Raw genomic sequence first — 21,138 nt, 5'->3', positions numbered from 1 at the left:
TTAAGTGCAGTATTGAGTAAATGTAGGTTGCTTAATAGCCATGGCTTCACGCCATAAATCTATATTTATATACAGTTCATCAGTGTGAGCAGCAGCGCCCTCTGCTGGCCCACGGTGTTGCTCCCTCGCAGGACACACTGCAGAGGATGAGCTCAGCTGATTTTGTGCCTCCCCGTTATTATGTCCGCGATCGGGCGCCGCCAACACCCAAAGTCAGTGCGGCAAAACAGGCGAGTGGCGCTCAACATCTCGTCTAATGAATGAGTGCGCAGGAAGAAGTATGAGTCACGAATGAGGTCTGCAGGATGTCTTTCAAGGTAAACCAGCTTTCTCCGTCCATCATTCTGTGCACGCAGCCTGAGAGGGCCGCAATAAGGTAATTGATCGCACCCGCTTCCTCTTGAAGTGCAGACTTGTTTATTTGGGGGTTATTGAACGATCTGCTATGTTTCACTATGAGCCCGGTGAGGTAGCACTTGCTCTGACATTTGAATGGCTGCTTACTGGCCTGGGCGATCATAGAGTCCAACTCGGTGTGTGTGCATCCGGATTTGCTGATGTAATAGCATGTCAAACGGCCCATGGTACTAGCGTGCACGTGAATGTGCGTGCACAAGTATGTCCACATACCTTTTATTACCGGTACTGAGAGGAAACAAATCATTTTACGCACATTTTGGACATGTCCCCCTCTTCTGAGGACAAAAAGCAAGTCCCCATTATTCATGAGTAACTTGTTAAATTTTATGGTAAAGACTTAAAGTTAGCACAAACTTTAAACCCTAACTTTGGTTGAGATGTGATGTGATGTCATAAATATGATTATTAATCTCTTGGCACACTTTATTGATGACTCACCTGTCATTCATATTCAGGTGCATCACAACACTGAACAGTAACACCTGGATGCACTCTGCTGTCCTTACTGTCTGCTCTCAGCATTCCTAATGCTCTAATGGTAACTTTCAGGTCAGTTTTTGTGTTGTTGTGTGTATTTATCCTCCAGAAGGAAACACCCCTGGCTAATGCTGTGTTTTGGGCAGCGAGGAAGGGGAACTTGGCTCTGCTTCAACTGCTACTCAACAGCGGGCGAGTGGACGCAGACTGCAGAGACAGTGTATGGACACTGCATGCTGTGGCTGCTCAGATGCACACTTTAACCATATTCCACCTGTGGTAGGGACACAGAAAGCTTCAAGCCTTACCTGTGGGGTTCATGTAGTGCATGTGTGTACCATCACAATTCCTCATCCATTAATTGTTTTCTCTCTCTCTCTCTTTGTCCTATAAACAGTTGAAAGTTTTGCATGTTAAGCCAGAAATATGCAGAATTCTGTGGTTTCATCCCTGCCATCACTACACTGTTTACCAGGTCATTGCAACAAAACAAATATGCTCATTAATGTTTCTTTCCAGTATGGAACAACAGCGCTGATGGTGGCATCATACAGCGGCCATTATGACTGTGTTAAAGAGCTTATCATGCAAGGGGCTGATATCAACTACCAAAGAGAGGTATGCTGGGGAAATGAAACCCAATGAATTAACTAAATACTCTTACAGACTCCAAAACATAAAGTGTTGGTAAAGGTGTTTTTACATTGTCAGAATTAGGCAAATACAATATTAGTGAATGAACTTGACAGATGTTGACTGTCCAGGCTTTAAATTTAGATGTGTTGACAGATGGATTTATCTTATTTCAATGGAAGCATACTCATGCTAGCTTTACCCCCTTTGTCCAGCCTTTGTGCTGAGCTAAGGAAAGTCACTGTCTGCTACCGCCGGTGAATTTAGAAGGTCACTACAACCTGCTGGCACATAGCTCCTGAAAACCCACTAATTGTTGTTTTTACACTTTCCAGTTTTCCAGACATGGATTAGAAATTCGTCCAGACCAAAAGAAAAATATTGAAGTTTTAAATTGAATAAAGTTTTTAGTCTAGGACTAGACTTCCGCCATGTCTGGAACACTGTGCCTTTAACTGTTAATTACTGAGCAAAGGTGTGCATATGTGGATTGTTCTGCTGGAAGACCCAGGCTAGCTTTACTCCCTTTGTCCAGCAGTTGTGCTACGCTAAGCCAGTACTGCATCATCTGGTAAATAATGTCTTAAGATCTTGTATTATGTAAATTCATGTGCTTTAAATTTGTTTATACACCCTCTGGCCACTTGATTAGTTACACCTTGGTAGTTCTGGGTTGGACCCCCTTTTGCCTTGGAAAACGTTCCTAAGAGATTTTGCTCTCTATTGGCATGACAGCGTTCAAGTCGCTCCAGATATGACATCCGTGATACAAATATCCAGTTCTACCCGAAGGTGCTTTATTGGATTGGGATCCTGTGACTCAACTAGAGGTTGTTTGAGTAAAAAGGCAGAAATTGATCCATGCTGTTGTTGTTCGTACTAAATTCTAACTCTACATTCTGAAAGTTACAGCAGACTGTTGTCCTATTTTGGTGAGCCTATGTGAATTGTTGCCTCAATTACCTGTTCATAGCTGATAGGCCACAGCAGCGGGTGCTAGTTCTATCTGCTTAAAAGTTAAGGTTTTGTGTTCAGAGATGCACAACATGTTTATGCAACCTTTGCATACCCTGAACGCCTTAGTTGTAACAAGTGATTATTTGAGCTACAGTTGCCTTGGTTTCAGCCCAAAGCAATCTGGCCATTTAATCTGACCTCTGACATCAAGAAAGCAATTCTTGTTGATGTCAGAGGTCTTGCTGCTTGCTCTTTTTTTTGGGACCATTCTCTGTAAACCCTAGAGATGACTGTGCCAGAAAATCTCAGGAAATCTGCAGGTTTTTTTTTAAATACTTGCACAAAGTAACTTAAATTGACTTTCTTGATTTGAACTTCAACAGGTCTACGTGCCTAAAAAGATTGAGTTGCTGCCATGTAATTGGCTGATTCAATATTTTTGTCAATAAGCAGTTGAACAACAAAGAGGCCAGGGAGTGTAGTCTATCAATTTAGTATCTTTTGGATGTGTTTATACGCGGATTTCTCTCACCTACAGGCAGTAGGTCACCAAGGTAGTTTTCTTCCTTTTTCCAACCGTTCTTATGCTAACCGGCTGGTGTCTCACTGGGAAGCGACAGCAAGTTGCTGCTATAGGTTTGGTGCATATAGTCCTCATTAACTCTCTGCCCTACACTTTGGTTATATTTCAACCTTTGTGCTAAGTTCTTTTTCTGTTTTTTTCCCCGCCAAATAAAACTTTCTATAATGTTAGTTTTATGCTTGAGTAGAATCTTATTTGTAAGAAAACAGGGCCATATGTGCAGCAAAATTCCCCCAATTGGACACTTATTTATTCTATTCCTCATGTCAGATATTCATGAAAGGTTATATTGTGTACACCATTAGGGTAAATTTGAGGTAAACAGCGGTGTCTTTTTTTTTAAACTTTCCAGACAGGTTCTACCGCTTTGTTCTTCTCCTCCCAGCAAGGACACCATGAAGTTGTAAAGCTCCTCTTTGAATTCGGTGCCTCCACTGAATTCCAGACAAAGGTATGCAACAGGGTGCAATGATGTGTATCATGGCCTTTAGAATACTGGGTGTGAAGGAGAATGCTGCAGTGCTATCATCAGACTTCAGAATGTGGAGATAAAGAGACAGCGATGCACAAACAGTGCTGCTGTGACTTTAAAGATATTTTTGTTGTTGCCGAACACTTTAGTCATTCTTGTGCATCCATGTGTGTTTATGTGACAGGATGGTGGCACAGCTCTCACTGTCGCATCTCAGTACGGTCACTCCAAAGTGGTGGACATCCTGCTGAAAAATGGAGCCAATGTTCACGACCAGCTGAACGTGAGGCTCTTTGCATTTACGTCTGCAGCCTCTCGCTCTCAGTACGCCGTCACTGTCCTGTCTGTTAAGTCTATTTGTCTGTCAGAAACACAATGGTTAGCTGCACACATTGTCCCAGCAACTGGAATCTAGCCTCTCAGGTTTCTGCAGACTGCTGAGTCAGACATGAATCATACTGGGCAGGATAACTGTGTGTTTCCTTGGTGCCATGGAAAAACAACCTGCTTACACAAAAATGTGCTTATAAATAGTACTGATGGAATCTTGTTTTAGTGATGTAGTCTATGCCTAATTGGAAGATTTTCCAAGCAGATTTCGAAAATCTAGTGTGAGGTAATTCTTGTTTTGCAGGATGGTGCCACCCCTCTTTTCCTTGCTGCCCAAGAGGGTCATGTGACTGTGATTCGTCAGTTGCTGTCATCCGGTGCCAAGGTCAACCAAGCAAGGGAGGTAATGTCCTCGCCAAACTCTGCCTCTTTAAAACAGAGCTCTAAACATGTTGTCACCTACTCCTGCTAATTGTCCCTCAATACCTACAACCCCCCTCTTCATCAATTCCCTCCTCCAGGATGGCACTGCCCCCCTGTGGATGTCAGCCCAAATGGGTCACAGTGAGGTGGTGAAGGTGCTGCTCTTACGTGGTGCTGATCGGGATGCTGACAGACAAGTACATTGATCTTTTAGGATTAATAAAGTACATCAAAGTGTACATAAAGGGATTTTTACTATTGATTCCTGCCATTCTGCAGTGTGGAAAGTGTGACATTACATAAGACTAGGAGGCTGCGATCTGTCTTTATAGAAACATTTCACCATAAAAGGTTTTTGATTTGTAATTATATGGACATATAGATTGAATTTGCAACTGTATGCAGATACTTACACTTATATTTAACATTTCAAAGTTGGATGAGAGATTATCTGTTGGTGGGAAACGTGATATAGTCAAAGGCTTTTAAGGATGTGAGTAACTGAAAATGGACTCGTGATTTTTGTGACAATTTTAACAATTGTATGCTTTTTTTGTGTCTTTCAAGGATGGATCAACAGCGCTGTTCAAAGCAGCGCTGAAAGGCCACAATGGCGTCATTGAGGAACTCCTCAAATTTTCTCCATCACTTGGCCTTCTTAAGGTAAAACATGCTGCTGTAGATGTCTGTTTTGGGAAATAGCTATGGTTAAGGCACAACTTGTCAAGCTCTCAAGCTTTTCTTCAACACCAAAAAAATAGTCTGGCACAAACACAGTGTGTTCTTTTACAAACTTAAACATATAGAACAAATTGTTTTATCAGCAATGTTTAGTGGGCTTGTAGATAGATTTTGCATGTTTTGTAGGATGGATGTTACCCGCTTAGAGAAAGTCAAGATAGTGATTTCCTCTTTGTAAAGATTTGAAGATTTGACATCAGTAGAAGCACAGAGAGTAACTTAAAAATATTTGCAAACTATTGATCCAAAGAAACAACATCCCTGGGCAGGTAAAGCTGTGTTTTCATTCCCAGGGATTGCAGATGGAAAATGGCTAATAGCTAAATCTAATACAATATACAACAGTGATATAATTTTTTTTATACATGGACACTAATAATAAAAAGGTTTAAAAAAACAACAACAACACTGATATCTTTATGTAGCAATGAGTAACTTGTATGTACAGCACATGACAGTACTGTTGGAATGTAATCAGTAAAAAGGAAATCAAATAAAAATAATAATAACAATAAAAATCACTGTCTAGGAAAAAATGAATAAGCCTATAGTGTCAAACCAAAATAACGGTGCTAAATTTTATACCTAGATAAAAAATTATTTTTACATTTCCAACTGCTCATAAACAGAACAAAAGAGGATCTAAAAAAAGCTGAACTATCAAATAAATACTATTAAAAACATATTACTAGTAGTGTCAGACAATCCCAAAAATACCACCCACATCACGAGTAGCTCAGTGCTCAAATAGCAAGGAACACTGGTTCAGAGGCTCTATATCCAGCTCCACTAACAATCAGATGAATTTCCTCCGTGGGCAGCCGGGCAGTCAGAGTGGGTCATGGCTGACAGGCCTGAAACATGGTTACAGAGACAGCTCTCTTCCATCATCGTTATATTCATCATCGTTTATTTGTATAGCACTTTACGAACACACCAGGCAGACCAAAGTGCTGAACAACACAGATCAAAACAACAACCAAATTAAAAATACCATAAAATCATTACATACAATAAAATAAATAAGAAGGTGTCAGTTTCCTACAGAGTTAAAAGCCAGGGAATAAAAATAGGTTTTCAATCTGGACTTAAAGACCTGCACTGATGACGCTAAAAGACAAAAAGACACAAAAAGAAAGTCAGTGGACCTGCCATCCCCATTTCCGTTTTTTGTGTTAAACTACATTATCTGGCTGCTGGCTCTTTCTTTTTATTTAGTGTCCCAATATTAGAGCTGTTAATCAATCTTGTAATCTAATGCTGAACAAGAAAAGGAAGATGCATGCTTGTGAAATACCAGATACTATTAAAGGAAAAGTAATAATATTAAAGAAGGGTAGTTCATATTTGTGTCTTGTCTACAGAATGGCTATACTGCCCTTCATGCTGCTGTTATGAGTGGAAATCTTCAATCTGTTCTGCTGCTACTTGGAGCAAATGCTGACCCAACGCTACTCAATAAGGTGGGATAGCAGACAAACAGCAGACAACCTAAGTATATAATCTCATTAGATATTATAATCAAAGTGTTTCCCATGTATCTTTTGCAGAATAGTGAACTCCCTGCAGATCTGACAAAGAATGATCGCATCCTTAAGGTTTTACGTCCAAAAATCCTGAATGGACACAGCTGATAATGGCACAGGTTCCTGCCTTCACGCCTGTCTGTGTAAGGAGGGGGAAAGAAAACAAGTGTCCAATCCACCCAATTACAACATGTACTGTACACGGTGCTTGCTTTTGGTTGAAATTAAGCTGTCGTATGCCGAACAAACCTGGACAAAGTATAGCGCAACACAAAAAACATTTGTCTTCCATGTGCATCATCCCCTACTGGTCTCCTGTTTATTTGTGTTTATCCCAAGTGTTGTCAGATTTCTATATATTTTGCACTCTTTATTTGCCTTTTTAATAAATGTAATAAAGTGTAATTTTATTTATTAATGCAGGAGTATCTGTGTGGATGTGTAATATTTTTTTGAATTACATTTTATTTGCGGTTGGAAAATGAGCAGTCATGATAAAATAAGGATCAGATATTACGTACACATTTTAATAATACAATGGTATGCTAGTTATGTGGCGAATACCCACTAGAGGTCACTATTATCCCTATTAACAGACACCTGTAGCTCACCTGTGCTGTGATTTAATTACATTAATTCCGTTTTTTCCCTCAAAAACGTTAAAGCGGTTATGAACGTACACGTTTATATGGTAAGTTCTATTAATTAAAATAACTTTCAAATGTACGGATGAAACACGAGAAATTACAGCCGCTGTTAAGCTACTTTATGTCACGTGACCATCGCGGAAGTGACTGGAGCTCTTGTTGATGCGGAAGAGAGACACTTGGGATGTTTGGCTTCTAAAGTTGTTCGACAGTAAACCATATGTGATAGATAATAGAGAAAAAGAAGAAGTGAGCGAGTTTACGGTTTTATTTAAAGTCAAATACTAAACTTTGACCGACAGAAAACCATCTAATGGCGGGCGGTAATTTACAGGTAAGTGGCAGACATTTACTAACAATGATTACATAAGACTGCCCAAATCAAAGAGATGTTAACTCGGCTTTTAATAAACTCAGCCTTTTATTAAATAAGCAACTAGGGATTTTATATTGTATGAATGTCTAATTTAGAGACTAACAATAAGCCAACTTGAATGTATTTAGCCATAAATTCAATTATAAGTAATGGAAAAAAAATGGCACTACTGCGTAAGGAGTGTAAATCACTACTAATGCTTCATAGATGAAGAAACTCTAACAATATTTAGTTGGGGCTTTATTGTCCCATAGTGAAACATATTTTCTAGCTGTTTTCCCTTTTCCAGTGATGAAAAGTAGGAAAGTAAAGAACTAAATTACTTTATTTACATAAAAGTTAGCTTTTTGCTACTTTGTTTCTGTCTCAGGGAATTTAAATGGGCAGAGTTGTACTTTTTACAATTAGAAAACAATGTATAACTTAAACTGTACAGGTAATTGTTGCTATGGATAGCAAAAACAACAAAAACAAAACTTGGCTCATTGTTTAAGCTGTCCATGAACTGTTAGCAAGTCACTGAAGTAGCTTTAATATCCCCCAAATTACCCAGTATTTCACAAACAGAACAAATATGATGTACAAGGAGGCCTGAATGTGTATAACATTTATGTAATCATTTTCTTGTTTTCTTGTTTTTTGGCCCTGAGGTGTTTCTAGTAAGACCCCACCCATTGGATGGAACAGCCTAGACTGAATTATCAATATAGAATAATTATGTCTAATTTTAAAATGCTGCATATGTAATCACAGGACACCACAATTTAGAATTTTAATTTATGGTGTTAGTAATACTTTTGAATACTATCTTTTTAAAGTGTATTTTATAAGTTTAAAATGGTAAATGGCCTGTATTTGTATAGCGCTTTACTAGTCCCTAAGGACCCCAAAGCGCTTTACACATTCAGTCATTCACCCATTCACACACACATTCACACACTGGTGATGGCAAGCTACATTGTAGCCACAGCCACCCTGGGGCACACTGACAGAGGCGAGGCTGCCGGACACTGGCGCCACCAGGCCCTCTGACCACCACTAGTAGGCAACAGGTGAAGTGTCTTGCCCAAGGACACAACGACTGAGGCTGTTGGAGCCGGGGCGCGAACCAGCAACCTTCCGATTACAAGACAAACTGCCAACTCTTCTCCACGATCGCCCCACCATGCTAAACAACTTACCTGCATATATGACCAAACAAGAAGCACAAACAAGAACCAAAAAAATTCATATAAGTTCTATAAATGTGTAATAAATCCTTCTGTTTCATCTTGTTTGTTTTCAGAAAGCCATAGATTTGGCCAGCAAGGCCGCAGAGGAAGACAAGGCCAAAAACTATGAAGAGGCCCTCAGATGTTATCAGCACGCAGTGCAATACTTCCTTCATGTTGTGAAGTGTGAGAAACTTGTACCACTGTTAGATTTGTACATCCTTTTTGCTGTTTTAAACTCCACTTCGGTTCCGCATGAATGATCTAAGTCAGTTTTTGCGTTGCAGATGAGGCCCAAGGCGATCGGGCGAAGCAGAGCATCAGGGCAAAGTGTGCTGACTACCTGGACAGAGCTGAGCAACTGAAGCAATATCTGAAGAAGAAAGAGAACGCTCCTCCAGCCAAACCCGTCAAAGAGTCTGGTGACAAAGGGTAGGAGCAATCAATAAATCTGAGTCCATTTCACAATGTTTGTTGCTTTGTTTACAGTTTAGACTTTGTTCTGCAGGCTGGGTAATTTCCTGAAAGGAAAGCTAAATGTAATTTGGTCTGAATAATGGACAAAGTTGAGAGTTATTGTTAGTTGCCTTGAAATTCCATGTGCAATTTTTTTAACGGACTGAGACAGAGATCAGTTTAAATGTGTACAAATATATATCCATTTATTTATTAAATTTAAAGTTAGATCTGTGACAGATATTTTAAAATGTTTTTGCGTCATTGTAAATTCAGCGGACTTTCTTTGAGTCTTAAACTTTACTCTCACAATCGTTCGCTCAGAAGCACATTGCTCAATCTGCATCCACTTTGCGGATTTAATCAATAAAAACAAGCAAAGTTATTGGAACAGTTGTTCAACAGTAAATACTTATGTATAACACTTAACGCGTAAATAAACCATTTTAATGAATCACTTTCCAGTCAGCAGATGCATTTAATGAACATTTAATGCAGCTGAAGCAGGAACATCTGTAAACCAGCCTGTATTTATCTATAAATGGATGAGTAAGTCCCATTTAATGAGGTGTCAACAGCGTTTTTATACTGCATGAAAAATGTTTCATTCAGTTCATTAAACCTTTCCATTCAGCTGAAGGCAGCAGAACATGTATGTTAATGAATTTGAAGCCTCTGAATTTTTATTTATTATTTATCTGTTGAAGTGTTGCTCTGATAATTTGCATGACGACCCACTTACCTTTACAGTTGTTAAATCACCTGCAGATGTCAGCCGGTTGCTATAACTTAATCACACTCACTTGTATACACATCAGCCAGGTTGTTCTACCAGTTATGCTTTATTATTGAAATGCATTACATATAAACACTTTTACATAACATTTTAACCACTGAAATACAGAGTTATTACTTGATGTGCTCGGTTCCATCTGGTTTATAACACGACTTACCAAAGAAATGTCTTTTTTTGTGTGATTAGCTCAGTCTTATAAAAATAATAGGTCTAAGGATGGGATGGGATGGGATTTTCTTAATTTCCAATTGCTCTGATCTCTATTTAACTTCAGCAGCTTTAATTTAGTGGGTTTAACAAAAATACTGCATAATACTTTGAGGAATTAAAGCATTTTGTAATACAACTCAAAAGTAGTTGAATTAAATAATTGAAACTAAAATGTTCATTTCTAATACTTGGTTGAAAACCCTTTTCTGGCAAATACAGCCTGAAGTCTTGAACTCGTGGACATCACCAGATGCTGGGTTTCCTCCTTTTTAATACTCTGCCCAGACTTTACTGCACTGATTTCAGTTGCTGTTTGTGAGCCTTTCTGTTCAAAGTTTAGTCTACAACAAGTGAAATGCATGTTTGTTTTGGTTAAGATCAGGTCACTGACTTGGCCATTCAAGATTATTACACATCTTTGCTTTAGTAAACGCCTGGGTTTGGCTGTAAGTCAGTGTCCAAATATATATGGACCTAACTAGGGCTGTTCGATATAACGATATATATCGGATGATGATATAAAAACGTCTATCGTTTCGTGGTGTCGCAAAATAAACTGTTTACAGCAATATTTTTTCATCGTTTTGATGATCACTGTAGTGGCCATATTAATTTCTTAAAGTTCTCTCTTATTCTTACATTTAATATAACCACAGCGCCTGTTTTTATGCGTTGTCGTTAGCAACAACGACGGTAACACCATCGCGTGTCCACTTGTTTATGTTTCACATAAACCTTTCACAATAAAGCTCAAGATCCTGTTGAGACTTTTCAAAATAAACTGAATCGCATGAAAGAGCAGATTATTTACGGATGAGAAGTAAAAAAGAGCCGCCAGGCGCTAAAAAATAAACCTTAGACTCAAACGTTAGAACAGGCTTTTCCCCGCAGCACGCCGTGTAATAAATACTCACAAAGAAAACGGCGGCCGTTACAACTTATGTCTAAAAATGTATCGTTTCATGCATCTGTTAAAACACTCGACTCCAGCTACATGACGCGCAGCTGGAAACACTTCCCGCAAGACGAGCTGCCCGAGATTCACAGAATTTACAGAAAATATTACATTTGTGTAATTTATATCGTTATCGGGACGAATTCTATCGTCCCGATAACGGTATAAAGATTTTGGTCATATCGCACAGCCCTAGACCTAACTGTATTATTCTTTAAATCTTTGTCATAATTTCCCCAGAAGTGTCTAACTCTGTGACTGTTGCTGTAAAATTGTTATGTTTTTCTTGTTGAATTTTGGTTTACTGTATGGCTCTGCCTTTGTTGGTAAAGTGTGCCACCTGGTGTTCTGATTTAGAAGTCACACATAAGAGAACCATTAGTCAGTAGTTTGTAAAGAAAGGATGATTCCCGAATTTAGGTGGATCTGTACAGCTTTTTATTTTTACAATTAATTTGTAATATTCTTTACTAAGTTTGTTTTTATTCTTACTCCCATGGGTTCTACAGTTGTTCTACAGAAGTGTTCTGTCTTCTTCTTGCCCTATGCTTATAACCCCCTGACCTCCACCTCTCCCCACCACCACCTTTTAGGAATGAAAGTGATGAAGGTGAAGACCAAGAAAAAAAGAAGTTCCAAAATCAACTGTCAGGTGCATATCACTGACATACAATTTCTTGAAAAGCCAAATGTGTTGGTATTTCTGAACCTCATTTATTTTATAGGTGCCATTGTTATGGAAAAGCCAAACATAAAGTGGGACGATGTAGCTGGACTCGAAGGAGCCAAAGAAGCCCTTAAAGAAGCTGTTATCCTGCCAATCAAATTCCCACATCTGTTTACAGGCAGGGATTTTTTTTTTTTTTTTTTTTTTTGTGAAAAAGTTTTGTGAAAGTGAAGTTTTTCGTTTCCTTGTTTTTTTAAAGACTGAAACTTCTTTTGTAGGCAAGAGAACACCGTGGCGGGGGATCCTTTTGTTTGGGCCTCCAGGAACAGGAAAGTCCTACTTGGCCAAAGCCGTGGCCACAGAAGCTAACAATTCCACCTTCTTCTCAATCTCATCCTCCGATCTTGTGTCTAAGTGGCTAGGAGAAAGTGAAAAGTGAGGCCCAAGTTCTTTACCTAGGGGCAAAATTAAGACTATGACAAAGTTACTGTTAAGAAAAATGAATCTATTTTTTCCACTTCTGTCTGTCTTTAGGTTGGTGAAGAACTTGTTCTCTTTAGCCAGAGAACACAAACCATCGATCATTTTCATTGATGAGATCGACTCCCTCTGTGGCTCCAGGAGCGAGAATGAGAGTGAAGCAGCTCGCAGAATCAAGACGGAGTTCCTCGTTCAGATGCAGGGTGAGAAAGAAGATACTTACAGATTTGAACCAACAGCTGGAAAGACGATACGAAGTGTCATGAACTATGGCTCATAGTTCAGTTATTCATGACAACTGATTGTTTTAAGCATTTATTTGTCTAAAAATCATCTGTAAGCGCCCACAGCCCAGTGTCACCTATTTTTTCTTTATTTTGTTGCAACAAAATCACAAAAACCTGAAAATATTTAGTGCTCAGTTGACTAATTGTGCAACTCTTTTCTCCTGTCAGGTGTTGGTAATGATAATGACGGAATCCTTGTCCTGGGTGCAACTAATATACCATGGTCGCTGGACTCAGCTATCAGGAGAAGGTCAGATCCACTTGTTTCTATACAAATGATCCCTACCTTTTTATCTATGAAAAGCGCTATATAAATACATTTTACTTACTTTTACTTACCTAATCACCTCTTATATTACCTAGTACTGTTCATCAGTGTTTTTGGGCTAACAACCAGGATTTAAGAGGTTTAATGCTCGTTTATGTCTCAGGTTTGAAAAGCGAATCTACATTCCTCTGCCGGAGGAACATGCCCGCTCCTCCATGTTCAAACTGCATCTGGGCTCCACCCCCAATAACCTGACAGAGGCGGATTTCGTGACTCTGGGCAAAAAGACAGATGGCTACTCCGGAGCTGACATCAGTATAATTGTCAGGGACGCCCTGATGCAGCCAGTCAGGAAGGTTCAGACAGCCACGCACTTCAAAAGGGTAAAACCACAGTAACCGTTGCTTGACATGCTCTTTTTGTCATATTTCTAAATGCAAGAAAACCTGGTTCAGGGATCCAGTAGAAGTATATTATTCCAAAATCAAACTAACTGTCATACTTGAAATTCATACACCTGACAAGGTGCTTATCTCATCTTTACATACAACTGTACTCAAAGAATTTAAAAATGCACCACTACATTTCTTTGCAAATGCACTGGTGTAGTTTGTGTTATATGCAAATCAGCACTCATATATTGCTTGTCATTACCTTTTAACTTAATCAGTGATAAAAACAACCTGGAAAAAAGACCAAAAAAATGTCCAAATTTGATATATCACTATATATTGTGTGTAATATAACTACAGGTTACAAAAAAAGGCAATCCATAATTAGTGTACCCCCCGTCTGCACTGACTTTGGCTGTAATATGCCTCCTCATGGTCAGGTGTCATCCTGTGGGATGGCAGCTTACTCTTCAGTCACTGTTGCGCTGAGTTGCTGCTGAGTCCACGTAGGAGGATTACACTGTTTTACTCTGTTACTAAAATGACTCCACTGGTTTTCTGTGGAGTTGAACTTGTCTGGTGGTTCACCCTGCCTCCAGCATTCCAGTGGGAAGATCCCAGTCAGATTGTACCAGTCGTGGCATTCTTACAGATGTAATTTTCTCCAAAGCCGTAGTGCCTTTTTATAGGCTTGGGTGTATTTGACAGAGGAGTGGTCATTTGGGATTAGCTGGTTAAAGGCATTGTGACTTCTTCCCCAAATTTGTGTTTTGAGACACATAGCTGCTCACAATAAACAGTCAGGCATGTACTTTAATTGTATACATATCAAGTTTATGCCTATAACTTGTGTTGTTATGTCTGCAACTTTTCTTGAAGCTCATCCTTTGGGCAGGAGTCTTTCTTGTAACTCCAAAATAAACTTCTATCCACTTCCACTTATCCTTATACCTGTTGGAGACTATCCCAGCTCATAATAAATTTATCAATCTAAAATATAAATTCAACCAGAGGGAGGCAGCACTGTGTGGTGTTTCTTTTTATAATTTTTTATTCCTGTCCTTATGCCCATACTAATTCAGGTTCGAGGGTCAACATGGAACAATCCTGGCGTTGTGGTCGATGACCTGCTGACTCCGTGCTCACCTGGAGAGCCCAACTCCATTGAAATGACATGGATGGAGGTCCCTGGAGAGAAACTTCTAGAGCCAGTTGTATCCATGGTAAGAAAAGGGCTCTTTCATCAGTTGATATTCGGAAAACCACACCCACTGGATAGAAAATAATCCAGCCCAGCAAAATGTAACCGAGAGCTGAAAGGTTAACAAAGTCATTTTTGGTGGCTAAAAATGTTTGATTTTTCTAAAATGCATCTCGAATGAGTGACTAAACATTTCTCTCACTGAAACCAGATGAACAGAGTCTGCTTTCTGGAAGAAAAAAAACATAGTCTGTTTTGTACATTTTTGTAATGTTATAGAGAGGAGTCTAAGCAGTTAGCATGGATACTGTTACCCATCATTTTCAATGCTTTACATTGAAATGAAATTAACATTTGCATATTTGACTTGCCAGTGACACAGTGTTTGCTGGTTGGATCCTGCTGATTGTCAGGATTCTGCTTGCATCATACATTATTATTGCTCAGAGAAAAAAATCTTCAGTTACAGGTTATTGTGTTCTTTGCCCTCTTGTTAGTTGTTGGTCACATAACAGCAGCTTACTGGCATTTAACAGTGTTTTGCTTGTGGATGAAATTGACCAGAAGGCACCATCAAAGTCAGTGAACAATTATGAAATGTTTTTTTTTTCCTTCATTGTGGTTAACAATGAATTGCAATCTGTCTCTGTCAGTTCTCTCTCTGTGTTATTGACAAACCCAGTGACTGTAATCTATTCTGACCTACCTAATGTTCTCTATACAGGCTGACATGCTGAGGTCACAAAGCAACACCAAGCCTACGGTGAACGAGCAGGACTTGGAGAAGCTGAAGAAGTTTACTGAAGATTTTGGTCAAGAAGGCTAATAATATCTTTGTACTCAAAAATAGGACTGTACTTAACAACTATCTTTACTCTCAGTTATGCTTCAGATCATTTGATTCGCCTTTTCAACTGCTGTGTCAAAAATGGTGGAAAATGTCACAGGTTTAATGGACCAGAGGTTGCAGCAAATCAGTCTTACAGCTGACAAAAAAACATTTATCCTTTTGTCACAATCATAGATCTTTTTTTTTTTTTTTTTAAATCAACCAACCAGTTGAGGAATCGCCTCTTTCAGCCACATTAACCTATCGATCCACCGAGGCTTGTGTTTACGTTATTTTTTTAAGGGTTTTTCTTATTATATTTCAAACTGAAGCGTTTTTTTTTTTCTGAAACTGCATCACTGTTAGAAAAGTATGTGCAAAGGCTACAGTGGGTAGATCCTGGCATCTTTCCATCACTACATACTTTATGTAGTCTAAGGCAGATTTTAATACTTTGATTAACAGAACTGGTGTTGTGGTTGACATTTAACAGGAATTTATGCAATGAAGTCTGTGAACACTGGCAATCTTTTTTTCACTACATACAAATCATTAATGGCATCCAAAAGGATCTTCTGGGATTTAAACTGATGTAGAGAAAATGAAAGAATTTCTTAATTCTGATATGCCGTTGCACATTTTCTTTCAGCCTTCTCCTGTTAGATTACTGACACTTTACTGTGTTCTAGTTATGTTCTGACTTATTTATAAATGATTATGCTCTAGCTGTGTTGCCTTTGGGTTTTAAATGTATTTAAGAATTTCCTTTGGGTTTACAGGGGTTACATTAATAAAAAAAAAGGTCAACTTGTACTTTTCTTGTATTCTACTGGATATGTTCTGTGAACAGAAGTCTCAGGGCTAAATAAAGGAATTAAAACATTAACTTTGTAAATATGTTTATTTGTTAAAATACATCTCTTAGTTAACTATCATATTTCTATATTTCTAATGCAGTGTAAATCACAATTTAATTTCCTTATATGATAAGTGAATATTAATTTCACAGCAACAAACAAATTAAGACTTGTAGAAAAAATTACATCAATAAGCTGCTTGCAAAACATTTCTTATACATCTCTTAATTCAGTGTCAGTAGTGATGAAAAAATCTGTTTGAAATGTAGACCAAAATGTTTTCTATTGAGCAGAAGTTTGGATTTTAAAAGCGGTCATAATTTATATGCTGAGAAAAAAAGGGTCCTAGCCAAGTGAAATGTCTCAAGAGATTTACCTGCTAAGGGTTTTTTAAGTCCATGGAGATTTAAAAAAACACTTTAAATGAAAGGTATGACTGAAAAGCTGCCAATGAAAAAAACATAAACCAAGAACTTATAAATCTCAAGGAGTGATGTCCCATTTCACTTCATGTAAATGCCAGGGTTACAATATAACAGACTATATAATCAAACCAATGTTCATCAAACGGGTCCCTCAGAAAACTATGCTCATCTGAAGCTAGCTCCACCACTAATTACCTCAGGAGTCAAAGATACGATGCAAATTCACAATCAAAACAACAAAACATTAAAATAGAAAAACATACAGTAAACGGAAATAAACACAAAAAAAACATCTGTGCACCGTGAAGTGGAAGCAAATTGACAGGAGAGAACCTGAAATGTGCATGAAAGGAGTAGTGTCTTTTCTGTCATTTTGACAACTTTGAAAATTAAGTAATGCTTATATTACATTATGTTTTTTGGTTAAGAATATTCATATTCAGATAACACAAAGATGTTGGTAAACAGCAACATAGACTGTATTTGAAAGTGCTGAGTATACATGGTGAGTAATTCACTGCACATCACAATTATGCGTCAGATAGATGTAGCCCATCAGACACGTTTCATTCTAACTCACGTGATGATACAGAGAGGAGGCCATATAAATACAGGGGGAGGGAGTCACTGGCTGCTAGAAGTACATTAGTTCTGACGCTAGAATACAGAGAAGAGAGAGCCGAGTGCTAAACCGGTTGCCGCTCCAGCGAGCATGCCCAAAGCCACATCTCCTCCGTCGTCACGCTGTCGCTCCCGAATGATGACATGGTTCACTCCAGGAGCAACGTACCCACCTACAAAACACAAGTTTTATAATGGTAAGTTCATACAATTTAAACTCTGTTAAACTATTCTACTTTTTCACTTTATCCTCTGGTCACAAATAAGAACATCTAGATGGGTTTTTGTGACCCATTTGTTTAAGAATGAATTTAAAGTCCATGATACATTTTTATCTAAGTACCTGAAAAACTAATAAAGATTTTAGACTAAGCTGCATGTTTTTCTATTTGTTAATGAGCAAATGTTCTTATAGTAACTAAGATGGTATGTAATACTCTTGTTAAGCATCAGGATGACAGCACTGGTAATTACTGCGTCAGAAATCCCATTCTATGCACCATTTCCTCAGTATGGGAATCTCAGAAGTATGTTGACAACCACTAAGTTCAGTCACGTTCTGAAATGAGCCAGTTACGGATAAACAAATATTAGGCCTTTCAAAGTGGAAAGATTTTACTTTTATACTGAAGACTTCTTTTATAAGGATCAAATCCAGCCACTTTACTGCATTATGGATATGCATATTGTGAAGATGTCCGCTTGTCGACAATCAAATTTAGGTCAGAGTTTAGTTAGTCCGCAATTTTGTTGTACATCTACAGTGACAATAATGGGCTATTCTATTCTATTCTAGCTACCAGGATTCCTATAAACTAGTGGTGGGCAATGTCCAGCTGTTTACCTTGGTATTGATAAGGATAAGCAACTGTGTAGGGCTGCCCATCAGCAGAGTATACGACCTGTGTGGCCTGTGGGGGCGGTGCAGTGTAGTCTCCATATGGGCCTGGGGCATAAACCTGGCAAAAAAAATTACATTTAACAAAGTGACACAAAGGATGTTACTGTATTAATAAACCCTTTGTATTAGATGGCTTATAGAAGAAAGACTGGATTTGTTGGTTTTTGTTTTGTTTTACATTAATCACTGAGTTGATTTTCACTTGAGATAGTCATGCTAAACCACAGACAAATGTTGTAAGTAGCACTATTTTCATAAAAGACTTTAGACCTGAAAAAGTAATTTTATTCAGTTATGAACATGAAAAGAGATGTATTAATACTGTTTTTCACCGTTTGGGGAGGATATTCCGAGTAGGGGGGAGGAGCAGATGCAATCACCTCCTGTGCAAAGCCGATCTGAGGAGCAGTGACCACCTAAAAGTATCAAATAACAAAAATCATCAACTGAAGCTTGCCAACACCAAAAAAACTCAAGCACATAACATTAAGATAAGTGAAAACAATAAAAAAAATATCCAGTTTTCCTCCCAGGAGGACAGTTCTTCTGCTGTGCTCAAGTCACTCTTAGTTCAGCTTTATTCAGAGCTTATTCAGGTAATGTGACAGAAAATGACAGACTGTCAGTTACAACAACACTAACTTTAAATAACGTATAAAAATCTCACCATATTAACTCTGGCATCTTGAAGTGCCATTGTCCATGCCCTGCAACAAAAGCAGACATTATGTCATCTTGAGTTAAAAATGTCTGTTCTAATTACCTGTACTCAAATACATCTAACTAATTTTATGACTTGGTGTGTATGTGCAGTCTTACAGAGCATCATCTGCACTGTCTGCACACAGGCTGATGACCCGTCCATCTCTGCACACTATCTGGAACAAGGCATCACGCGTCTTTCCCTCCGGTGGGTTCAGCTCTAAAAATGCAAGTGGGGTGGTGAAACATTTAAAATTAGTGCAAAGAGGTGGGTAATAATAGCATAGGGATCAGCCGCATGAGATCAACATTAAGCGTAAGACATGTACCCTGACATCCAGCGGAGTTGCGGATGTTAATGCAGTTGACCCTCATGTGGATGTCGTCCTCCATGTCGCGCCGTTGTTGATCGTTGTAGAACACAAGTCGTCCGTCAGCCCATAAGTCAAACCAGTTTCTTTTCCATCGACGCAGTATGGTACCTGACATAGTAAAGGTAGTTTGTTTATTTTTAATGTGACATCATCTTAACCATCTGAGTATCTGACATATTTATGGCTATATTGCTTTCTTATAGATGGGTGACAAATGAAAAGAAAAAAAGACCCCTCTTTACTGGAGTAATGAAATATCATTCTTCCAACAAATATTCTGCGATTAGGTTGAGATCCAAAGTCTCCTGTGTTATCATTTTCATATCTCATCACTACTATCAGGCTAAAAATGTTTCATTGTAGGATACAGGTCATCTAAACCACACAATTGCCCCCACTTACAGCATAAACACTAATAGATCCATTACTGTGGAGGTCAAGCATTCATGTTTTTCCTTTAATGTGTCTGGATACTCACTTTGTCGATGAAGCCAGCCACTCTTTACCATAGCCATCTTGGAAGTAACACCTACAGAATAAAATGTAAACACATTAGAGCGCATCTGTTATTACTGAGACACTAGGAGCATATGACTGGGTGTGGCATGTCCAACACAAACCTCGTGACTGTTAGCACTATTAGCAAGTTCACAAATCTATTTTCAGAAACATAAGCTTATATAAGATAAGATAGGATAGGTTACAATAACAGCTCAAGGTAATATGGCCACATGGCCAGAAATATTAACACCATGTTTAGTTACTCTGTAGTCCCCCCATGCTTAGTTAGACAATGTTTAGGACATGACATTGGTGGAAGCCAGATAACTGACAGTTCTCCTGCTTTAACCAATGTTTAGGCTATTTACTTAGATGTCATCCTGGTTTTAAGTCAGACTAGGCCAGTTGTGAGTAGGTCGTCCTCATGTTTAATAACTGCTATGCCACCCATAGCAACCCTGTTATAATGTGGATTTTATATGATATAAGTTATTTGATATGTAGGTTATCGCTAACCGTTAGCGGCTTTTTAATATAAACACGTCGCCATTACAAAGCTGACCTATCGGTTAACCGTGTTTATAATACGCTAAAACACCACAACTTGTCGTTTTACCCGTACTTGTAAACGCATTGGATAAATTAGTTACCTACTTGATTTCTTGTATGCTTTTTGGGGGGAGAGTGATATCAAGCTTTTCGTGGAGAAACAGCAAACACGGAAGTGAGATGCAAAAAAAATAAAAAGAAGAAGACTCCTTCCACGGAGAGGAAAAACCCTGACCGCTAAACTTAGCTGACACTGTTACTGTCCACAACGGAGGCCTTAAGCCACGCCCACAGAGCATCTTCACGAATGTTCAGTCTTTCCGCGAGAGGGAGGTTTTTGTTTTGGATGACGTAACCTATCAGCTGACAGTGGTGGAAAGTGCTAGCAAACGGAGCGAGGGCGCGCTTGTTGAAGTTCGTTTCTAACGTTTGGTAATCACATGGCCGACGGCGAGGCTTGTGTTAATATTCCTCATGTTTATTAAACATGATTCCATTAGGAGTGTGTGTGTGTAACGAATTTGCCTGTTGGTTTCTTCATGTCTTGTCTAATGTTTTCATGTGTGTGCGCATGCACGGGTTTGTTGGTATGGGTATATATGTATGTGTATATGTATGTATATGTATGTATGTATGTATATATATATATATGTGTATATGTATATATATATATATATATATATATATATATATATATATATATATATGTGTATGTGTGTGTATGTATGTGTATATATATATATATATATATATATATATATATATATATATATATATATATATATATATATATATATTAAATATATATAAAATTGTAGGTTGTGTATCCTTCAGGTGTTAATAGGGTTATTGAAAATGTGTATATGTGCGT

General features: G+C 38.4%; 3 protein-coding genes across 8 annotated transcripts; 2 read left to right on the top strand and 1 right to left on the bottom strand.

The window, feature by feature from the left end:
* Positions 1-109: 109 nt before the first annotated feature.
* On the top strand, positions 110-6,967 carry ankrd29 (ankyrin repeat domain 29). 5 transcript variants are annotated; one of them, XM_004557173.3, is made up of 10 exons: positions 110-317; positions 1,007-1,117; positions 1,417-1,515; positions 3,423-3,521; positions 3,727-3,825; positions 4,177-4,275; positions 4,394-4,492; positions 4,863-4,958; positions 6,401-6,499; positions 6,587-6,967. In XM_004557173.3, exons 1-10 carry the CDS (start codon positions 306-308, stop codon positions 6,668-6,670), a joined length of 897 nt encoding a protein of 298 aa, XP_004557230.1. In that variant the 5' UTR covers positions 110-305; the 3' UTR covers positions 6,671-6,967. The 5 variants fall into 5 exon arrangements, with proteins under 5 accessions (XP_004557230.1, XP_076736596.1, XP_004557232.1 ...); XM_076880481.1 differs by having other exon boundaries at positions 110-376; XM_004557175.3 differs by having other exon boundaries at positions 110-376; positions 1,007-1,176.
* Positions 6,968-7,349: 382 nt separating this feature from the next.
* LOC101481666 (vacuolar protein sorting-associated protein 4B) lies at positions 7,350-16,223 on the top strand. Its single transcript, XM_004557178.3, has 11 exons — positions 7,350-7,543; positions 8,871-8,982; positions 9,084-9,228; positions 11,807-11,865; positions 11,939-12,058; positions 12,159-12,315; positions 12,415-12,563; positions 12,816-12,897; positions 13,079-13,298; positions 14,390-14,530; positions 15,233-16,223. The coding sequence occupies exons 1-11, from the start codon at positions 7,523-7,525 to the stop codon at positions 15,332-15,334; spliced, it is 1,308 nt and encodes a 435-aa protein (XP_004557235.2). The 5' UTR covers positions 7,350-7,522; the 3' UTR covers positions 15,335-16,223.
* On the bottom strand, positions 16,220-20,568 carry plekhb2 (pleckstrin homology domain containing, family B (evectins) member 2). 2 transcript variants are annotated; one of them, XM_004557177.3, is made up of 8 exons: positions 20,369-20,568; positions 19,696-19,746; positions 19,173-19,325; positions 18,961-19,063; positions 18,809-18,848; positions 18,474-18,557; positions 18,085-18,199; positions 16,220-17,413 (listed from the first exon to the last, which is right to left on the bottom strand). In XM_004557177.3, the coding sequence occupies exons 2-8, from the start codon at positions 19,730-19,732 to the stop codon at positions 17,277-17,279; spliced, it is 669 nt and encodes a 222-aa protein (XP_004557234.2). In that variant the 5' UTR covers positions 19,733-19,746; positions 20,369-20,568; the 3' UTR covers positions 16,220-17,276. The 2 variants fall into 2 exon arrangements, with proteins under 2 accessions (XP_004557234.2, XP_004557233.2); XM_004557176.3 differs by having other exon boundaries at positions 20,373-20,567.
* Positions 20,569-21,138: the final 570 nt, after the last annotated feature.

This window comes from Maylandia zebra, linkage group LG23 (assembly GCF_041146795.1).
Source record: "Maylandia zebra isolate NMK-2024a linkage group LG23, Mzebra_GT3a, whole genome shotgun sequence".
NCBI classification, from domain to species: Eukaryota; Metazoa; Chordata; class Actinopteri; order Cichliformes; family Cichlidae; genus Maylandia; species Maylandia zebra.
Note: the sequence above shows the minus strand (reverse complement) of the source record. Positions and strands in the feature narration are given on the sequence as shown.